At 45.8% G+C, this 9452-nt stretch overlaps 1 protein-coding gene across 2 annotated transcripts; it reads right to left on the reverse strand.

Moving 5' to 3' along the window:
* Positions 1-851: 851 nt before the first annotated feature.
* On the reverse strand, positions 852-5428 carry LOC123402049 (armadillo repeat-containing protein LFR). 2 transcript variants are annotated; one of them, XM_045095909.1, is made up of 8 exons: positions 5150-5428; positions 3387-3556; positions 2747-2880; positions 2402-2649; positions 1911-2013; positions 1684-1822; positions 1467-1594; positions 852-1383 (listed from the first exon to the last, which is right to left on the reverse strand). In XM_045095909.1, the coding sequence occupies exons 1-8, from the start codon at positions 5331-5333 to the stop codon at positions 1122-1124; spliced, it is 1368 nt and encodes a 455-aa protein (XP_044951844.1). In that variant the 5' UTR covers positions 5334-5428; the 3' UTR covers positions 852-1121. The 2 variants fall into 2 exon arrangements, with proteins under 2 accessions (XP_044951844.1, XP_044951843.1); XM_045095908.1 differs by having other exon boundaries at positions 1911-2016; positions 5150-5427.
* Positions 5429-9452: the final 4024 nt, after the last annotated feature.

Here is a 9452-nt window from a genome sequence, read left to right on the forward strand (position 1 = left end):
GACGCAGTTGCGACGCCCGCACTGGTGCACCATACGGGGCGCCGAAGAATGCCACTTTGTCTCGCCAACGCCCACCATCGTGAGGGCTGCCGTCGCCTCAAGCACCCGCTGCCTTGCATGACGGACAGGCCGCGCCATGTTTGCGTCGGATGATGTCCATGATGCGTCCTCCAGCTCGACGCGTCAACAATGGGGTTGCGCGCCTGCCACCGTGTTCAACGCCAGACGGACCTCACCGTCTCCGACGAGGCAACGATGGCACACCTATGGATCCATGTGCCATTTGTGCGGACCCAATGGATTTCCGGTGGAAGGAGATTAAGCGTTGTTGTCAAACAACCTCCTCCCAAGAGCAGCGGAGCACAAGTCAAACGATCATCTCCTCCTCGAGGTCAGACCATCATGGGGGCTACGTGGGATGAGCTAGTATAGCCCAGGAAAGTGATGGGAACGAATATACATAAGATCAAGTGGGTCAACGTTAGTCAAGACCGACATGCTCTAGCATTTCATATCCGTCCTATATTTAAACTAGATATGAAGAATGTCGGTCAGTCCGGACATTTGAGGCATCCGTCTCGGTCAATTTTATGACAGGGTGTCCGCCTTGGCATATGGAGTTTGAGGCGTCCGGTTATAGATGCTCTTACATACATCCGCATCTAGAGATGTACAATAATGCATTATTGCAGGATAAAACATTACTGGCTACAGTGCGGCTCCCGAGTGATCAACAAAGTCTTCTCTTTCTCGTAATACCAAAAAAAAACATTACAAAGTAGACGTTCGTATGCAGTTATGCTCCAAATAGTCAAGTCCTAATTCAAGACCGCAGCTTACTGCACCACTGCTTACGGAAACAGGATCGCACTAGCTTCGATTCAATGCAAACAGAGTACAGGGCTGTGCTGTATTCTAGCAGGATACATACATCACAGGAGACAAGCTGCGTTCTACCACCAAGGTCTGGCTTCAACAAAGTTCTAAAACAAACATAACCATGGAGCTAAAATGCAGCTAGTAACTTGTTACTACATGCAGTCAGAAACTAAAATGACACTTCAACATAAAAGCACCTAGATTATGTTTTAACAACACGTCGAGGGGGGTCAGCACATGCATCAGTTTATGTTCCCCCAGATAGCTTGCCCAGATGTCACCTTGTTGCTTGGCCTTGCAGTCAGCTCATACAGAATCCGAGCAAACGTGTCCGAGTATTTCCCTTCCGACGTCAGGATCTCGGCAAAGGTATTCTCGTGAACCAGGAGGTGCATCCTATTCTGAGGTTCCGAGACGAGGCTCTCCAGTATCACCGCTGCTTTCCTACAGACCTCCGACACAGGGTGTGGTGCCTTGATGATCTTTAGAAGCCTATCCACAGCCCTGTTCCAATGGACATTGAAACAACAACAGATCAAAATTTGTGTCATGGTATGCTATCACTGACCAAATGAAACAGATTTTACCATCGCTCACTAGCCAGCTTCAACCTACAATCCATGTTCACTTCAGATACGTTGTAGAGGGCGCTAACAGCAGCAGCCTGTGCATCAAATGCTGGCACGCTCAACAGGTCAACCAATCTCCTGTATATCTGTATATCAAGTAAATAGCTTTATTTAAAATCATCCATCTATATAGCATAGTAAATAGAGGACTCTGTCTGCTAAACCAAGGATTTACCTGTGAAATCACAGGAACAAGAAACGATTCATTGTCTGGATTGATTATCAGCCGCCCAATCAATTCAGCAGCAGCACAATGCCATGCTTTTATTGAAGAGGCAAGCATGCCCATTATGGCATGAACTGCGCTTTTCTCACTGTCTTGGAGAAAGCCAAGGAAAATAATAAGGAACAACATCAAAGGGAAAGATTGAGAAAAATACTCGTGATGAACTTCTATCTCACGCCATTTTAATATATGATGGCTTTGATGAGCTGAAGATCCTCAGGTCCAGCACAGGTGCTAAATTGACAAGGGCCTCCAGCATGTTTGTTATGAGCTCATCGTCTTCTGTCAGATGGTAGAAATGCACACAAAGATAAGTTTCAAGTCTTACAATATTTGTTGCAAGTAACGGAACTGTTGTCTTAGAAATACATAGTCCTAGGACAACTCATCTGATCCACTACGGAAAATTCAACCAAATTATTATATGAACAAACAAATGGCAACTTCGTGACATTTCTATTTTTCTCTATAAACTCCAGCACATAAATCAAATAGGTGACATTAATAATAAATATTAGGATGAAAGCATCTGCAGCTCAAATTGAAGCATACATATTCAGTCAAGGACAAATTAATTTGTACATGTACAATAGAGGAACTGAATAAAGCATAGCATCGATGTCTGGGAATGAAAAACTAAGGACAATAACCTAGTATGATATTTTACCTGCATTTTGGTCTTCTAAGCACTGAAATATAGTTTCCAAGCAATGTCTATGCTGGACCATGATAGTCTCATTTTCTGGCATGAAAGAAAAATTACGGATTATATTGGAGGCCGCAACAGCACACTGTTGCCTCTCTGTCCGCCCTTCATCATCAATATTAAAAAGACCATCTTCATCAAACAAAAATCCTGCAGATCTCTTCTTTGTGATAGTGGAGGCCTCTATCTTTGATTGATCGTTTGGAGGACTGAAATTAACATATTTCAAAGAATATAAGTATGTTGCGCGAATCATGAAAAGTGAGATGGTTAATCGAGATATCGATGAGATCAATAATGACATACGTGGTGCTGTCCGAGTATACTTTCCCAACGTTTTCAAGACCAAATCCTGATATTGTTGTATTGACACCCAAAGTTCTTACTCTTGGTGGTTTTGTATGGTCCCTAGGCATTGCAATATCTCGCCAGTCATCAATCTGTACAAGATGACAGAGCATCAAACAGAATGCAAGAAAAAACCAATAGTACAGCCCGATAGAAGAATTGTTCCTTTTTGTGGAAAACTGGAAATCAATATAAACACATAACTTAGCAGACTGTAGAACTCAGTCTTATGCAAGAACCTTACAAGTCAAATTAGACATAAAAACTTTGGCAATCAATCAAAAAATGGTATGGGTGAATAACAAAACATATCTTAAGAATTTTTCTGTACAGCTACAACAATGATGCCAAATCCTGGAGTTTGCATGAGAACATCACACTTTTTTCAATGTTGATGATAAGGATGACAAGCTAAATTATTTTTTAAATATAGCTTGATAAATTATAATTAACAAATTATTCTAGATTAGTTAATTATCTTAAATGAACAAGCAGTGAATGCCAAAGGAATTGGGAACCTGGAGAACTAAACATACAATGCATGATCCAGTAATAGCTAGATCAAGCTGGAGAGGAAGCACAGGAACTAAGCACTTACAACTTGAAGGAGAGCATCCAATAGCCCAGGAACTTTAGCAAGAGGTGTTGTATCCCGTCGGAGGTCATCCTTCTCCTTAAAAGAGAGTACTGTGAGGGCGTTCAATGCCCATAATATCTCACTCTTCAACCCACTTTGCAATGCAAGGACAATTCTTTTATTGTTCTGATCTATAAAATCCACAACAAAAAGAAGTTAACTTTTCTTCTGCCAAATAGTCATGCTGGTAACCATTAAGCATACTAGAAAAGACAGATCATGCATTTCAAGCTCATGTCACAGAAGTGAGGCATCATCTGTATCAAATGGGACGGAAAATTACTAGCAGACCAACAACCTGATTGTCTGAGTAAACTGGAACAAAAAGGGCTGTCTGCATTTGTGACAAGGGAGAGGCATACAACTGGTCACAGCGAAAATAAAAAATATATACTGTGAAGCAATTTCTCAACTACTCAGCCAAAATATATCTCGTTTGAAGACTGGGAAAACCACAACACATGAACATGCATTCACAGCCCATGCTCGAGTTCATTCACATTTTCTCGTGCAACACATATAGAAACATGAAAATTAATCATCTTGCAGGCTCAGTTGGTGGTTGCTATGATATGCTATGTGCTGCTATATTAAAACATATATTACTCTGGATAAAATAAACGTACATAGATCCTCTTATCCAATCATTGACCTCTCACATTTCACCTTAAACGCACATAAACCAAACACAGGTTGACCTCTCACATTTCATCTCATATGTCCAGAGCACAAAAAGTCTGTTTCAAACTTGGTCAAGAGAAAAAATAGGTATACAAACACACAATTAAGCAAAGCATGCTCAACCCAACAGGGTTATCATGATCCAACATAATGCGGAGCGAAGCCATGAAATATTGGCAGTAAACCCCACCAAAGTATTGTATGCTGAAGAGATAAATGTGATTAAACATCACTAATATACTTTTGCATTTGCAACAAATTTCCCTAAGAACAAAAGAAGTTTCATGTTCACGATTATTGCATGATTTTGATCAATCTAAAAAAGTCTAGGTATCTATCATGGTCAGAGCAGCCTTGACTCGGTCAGTATCCTATAGATTAGTCATTGTTCTGCTGAAGCCAGAATTATGTGTCCATGAATTGGACCACGGAAGATCTAGTCTGAAAGTAATCTTGCTAGGTGATTTGGTTTTTTAGCAGCACATAGCTTCGAAAAAGCATATGCTTGTGTGGTCAAATATTGTCTATTAGGATGAAATTTGCTACCAGCTTGGGAAGGCGTATGATTTCCGACTGAAGCTATGGTTTGTGAGCTATGAGACGGGATCTGAAGGGAGTAGAAGAATGATGAGGTCTCTCAGTTTCAACAACAACTCTTGCTCTTTTACTTCTCTATCATGCTGCTGATGGCAGTTTTAATTCCAACATTACACTTGACAATCATCAGATATGGTCATTCGCAACAAGACACAATTAACTGAGGCGAACCAGCACTCAGAGTCAGAGCAACCTTCTGTTTTCCCATAACGTGGGCTCTGGTAAGCAAATCTTGGATCCAAGGCTTAACGTATGTGTTTCGTTTCAATGGTTTGCATGTAATTACTCACAGTATTGCAGCTGCGGCTGAAATAGAGAGTTCCTAATTTCCCCCCAACAAGTCGACTCCAATTCGAGGGTCCAATACGTGGTTTGCCACCATTAGTGCCCTAGAACCCACCGGATTCCCGGTTTGAAGGTTAAGAAGAGGCAAAGGAGAAGCTCACCGGAGAGGGCCGTGAGGACATGGAGGGAAGGCCCGACGAGGGCGGCCGGCGCCGCCGGGTCGCCGACGGCAGCCGCGGCGGCCGCGGCTGCAGCCCCGCTGCCGGTGGTGCTTCCGAAAGGGCGGCCGCGCTTGGCCGCGCTGGAACCGCCGCCTCCACCGGACTTGCCCGTCTGCTTCTGCATGGCTAGGGTTTTGGAGCTCTTCACTTAGCTCGGAGGTTCCGGCGTGGAGGTAGAAGGAGAGCAGGGTGCGTCGGCGGACAGGTAAAGTGTGCAAATAGAGCCCGTTTCAGCCGTCGAATTGCGGTCGATCGTGTAGAGTGTGTTGATTCAAGATTTCTTTTTCTTTTCTCTTGAACATAAATTCAAGTTTTTTTTCTGGGCAAAAGCGTTATATTTTAAAATTGTAGAGTTATAGTCAAAACGCAAAGTGTTTTTTGATGACGCTACAAAACGATGGTACACGAAATATGATTGTAGTTTGACAAACGATGTGCCTCATCATTTTGTTCTCAACGAATTTTCTAAAGAATAAACTCGTTGTCGACCACCAACACATTGATTTCTGCAAAGAGATGACCACACATTGAGCGGGAAAGTCCATCACCTACTAACATGGTAAGAGCCTTCGAAGAATCATTTTTGCGAACACACAAAAAGCTTGATCGATGTATTAAGGTAGGGAATGAAAATACAATACACAGGAATTACAAACAACGACAATCTATGCCTTGGACACTCATGTCCGGGCTCGCTTGATCACCGTACACTAGAGAGCAGCGTGCGGAAGAAGACTAAGCTAGCTAGTGCCGGATATGACTCAACCCTCATGCCCCAGAGAGTATCCATAGCTCTGCCTCGGCGGCGACAAGTGGGAGACCCACCATTGGGGCGAGCTGGGGCGGCCGCCCCGAGTCACCGGTGGCGAATGATGGACCCCCACCTACCTGTCTTTTGAGATCCAGTGGCGGCGGCATTTCTGTCCGTGCGATGCGGGCGCGAGGGAGCCAACCATTGACCAAGACGAAGGGGTAAGTGGTTTGGGCCGGTCCGCCAATGGAATGGGCTATTTTTCTACGGGCCCACGCAAATCGATCGATCCAGCAACCGCAGTCCGCAGCCAGGCATCGAACATTTCCTCACTCGCCACTCCCCATCCACGCTCCATCGATCCACGCATCCGGCGTCGCCCCACTTCCCCCTCCAATCCTCCATCAATCCAGCACCGCCGCCAGCAATTCTCGGGCGCAGGGGAGATTTTGCATCCGCTGGATGGATGGCTGCTGAAGCGTCCAGGCCGGTCCAGGTAGGGCTCGGGGCAGCCGGCAACGGGGGGCGGCACCATGGCAGACCGATAGTTAGGAAGTGGGGCGACCGACGGCACGGGGCGGCCAGCCGGCCAGTTTGACCGAATGTCGGTGATGGATTTGGGTGAAGGGGTGGATTGGGTGGCCATAGGGATTGTTGTTGCTGTCGAACTCGAAGAAGCTGAGGCCGAGGTTGCTGTCGTCGAAGAGGCCAGAGTGGAAGAGGAAGTAGCTTCACCTGCTAGATCAACCAAACGGAAGCGACCACATGACTCCGACGACCACTAGGTATCCTCTTCTACAATGGTGAACCCACCATTGGGGCGAGCTGGGGCGTCGCCCCGGGTCACCGACGGTGAAGGATGGACCCCCACCTACATGTCTTCTGAAATCCAGCGGTGGTGGCAGCGTTTCTGTTCGTGCTATGTGGGCGCGAGGGAGCCAGCCTACCAAGACGAAGGGGTAAGTTGTTTGGGACCGTCCGTCGATGGAATGGGCTATTTTTTTCTATGGGCCCAAACAAATCGATCGATCCAGCAACCGCAGTCCGCAGCCAGGCATCGAGCGGTTCCTTATTCGCCACTCCCCCCTTCACACTCCATCGATCCACGCATCCAGCATCGCCCCACTTCCCCCTCCAATCCTCCATCGACCCAGCGCCGCCGCCAGCAGTTCTCGGGCGCAGGAGGAAGATTTTGCATCCACTGGCTGGTTGTTCAAGCCTGTAGGTCGGGCCAGGTCGAGTTGGAGGCGGCCGGCAACGGGGGGATGCACCGCGACAGACTGGAAGTTAGGAACTGGGGGCGTCCGGTGGCAGGGGCGGCCAGCTAGCCAGTTTGACCGAGTACCGGTGATGTTTTTGGGTGAGGAGGGGTGGATTGGGTGGCCATAGGGATTGATGCTGCTGTCGAACTCGAAGAAGCCGAGGCTGAGGTGGCTGCTGTCGAAGAGGCCGAACTGGAAGGGCAGTAGCTTCAACGGCCAGATCAACCAAATGGGAGCGACCACATGACTCCGATGACCAGTAGGTATCCTCTTCTACAATGGCGGACTCACCATTGGGGAGAGCTAGGGCGGCAGCCTCGGGTCGCCGACGATGAAGGATGGACCGCCACCTACTTGTCTTCTGAAATCCAACTGTGATGGGGACGTTTTCTGTTCGTTCGATGCGGGCGTGAGGGAGACAACCATTGACCAAGACGAAGGGGTAAGTGTTTTGGGCCGGTCCGCCGATGGAATGGGCTATTTTTCTACGGGCCCAAACAAAACAATCGATCGAGCAACCACAGTCCAAAGATAGGCATCGAGCAGTTCCCCACTTGCCACCCCCCCCTCATGCATCCAGCGCCGCCCCACTTCCCCCTCCAATCCTCCATCGATCCAGCACCACTCCCAGCAGTTCCCGGGCGCAGGGGAGATTTTGCATCCGCTGGTTGGCTAGCTGCTGAAGCCTGCAGGGCGGGCCAGTCGGGTTGGTGGCAGCTAGCAGCGGGGGCGGCACCACAGCATGGCGATAGTTAGGGGCTTGGGGCGGCCACTCGGCCAGTTTTACCGAGTGCTGGTGATGGATTTGGGTGAGGAAGAGGTGGATCGGGTGGCCATAAGGATTGTTGCTGCTGTCAAACTCGAAGAAACTGAGGTCGAGGTTGTTGTTGTCGAAGAGGCTAGGCTGGAAGAGGCAGTAGCTTCAGCGGCCAGATCAACCAAACGGAAGCGACCACATGACTCCGGCGACCAACACGTATCCTCTTCTAGTCTTTTTGTATCCTTTGGTATGTTTGTTGGAATCAGAATCTTGGTGACATTTGATATGTCATGTGTAACATGACACTCATTTTTGGTGCCATTTGATTTTGAAGGGCATTCCTCCATCATTTAATTTAGCTGATGTGGTTGAAGTGCTACACGGTATTTCCCTTGATGGAGCACATGCATGTGATAGAGGTTTGGCTTCTGACTTGATGATAAATATGGAATCTTTTGAATTTGTTCTTATATTGCATTTGATGCTTCGAGTGCTTGGTTTAACCAATGATTTGTCACAAGCATTACAACAAAAAATCATAATATAGTCTGTGCTATGAATATGATTGTATCAGTGAAAAGTCTATTACAAAAGTTGAGAGCTGATGGATGGCAGCCTCTCTTGGTATCTACTACTAACTTTTGTGTTGCAAGAAATATAATAGTTCCCAATATGGATGATAACATTTCAGCAAGGGTTACCCAAGAAGATCACACAAAAAGGTTACTTGTCTCCATCATTACAAGGTAACTATATTCAATGAGGTGTTGGATAGAAACATAGCTTAGATGAATAATCATTTTAGTGAAACTTCTACAGGCTTGTTGAAGCGCATTGTTCGCCTTGATCCTAGATACTCATTAGCAACTTTTGATCATGATAAGCTAGTTGAGCTTGCAAATATTTACTCTGTTGATTTCTCTTCACAAGAGTGCTATCTGTTGACTAATCAACTCAACATATATATTTATGTGATGAAAAGAAGTACTAAATTCTTGGCTTGCGATGGTTTGAGTTCTCTTGCTCTCAAGTTGGTTCGAAGTAGACAACAACTGGTATTTCCTTTGGTTTATCAGTTCATCAGACTTGCATTGACATTACCGGTGGCAACTGCAACAGTTGAGAGGGTTTTCTTAGCCATGAATATTATAAAGACAAATCTTTGAAACAAGATGGGTGATGATTGGCGTAATGATTTGATGGTTTGGTTTTTTGAGCGCAAGCTATTTGCTAAAGTTAGTGATAAACAGACTATGATCCATTTTCAAGCCTTGAAGAGCCGTCGAGGTCATCTACCTCCACAAGCCCGTGTTCATTATGCAATTACATCTTAAAGGTACACTACCCCCAGGTACCATCATATGATCATATCAAAATATACAGCTCTCATCACACCTATGCTAATGCATTCATAATTTTGTAGATCTCGTTTGGAAATTGGAATTATGGGATCATATTTTGGCATAAGTG

The sequence above is a fragment of the Hordeum vulgare genome, chromosome 6H (assembly GCF_904849725.1).
Source record: "Hordeum vulgare subsp. vulgare chromosome 6H, MorexV3_pseudomolecules_assembly, whole genome shotgun sequence".
NCBI classification, from domain to species: Eukaryota; Viridiplantae; Streptophyta; class Magnoliopsida; order Poales; family Poaceae; genus Hordeum; species Hordeum vulgare.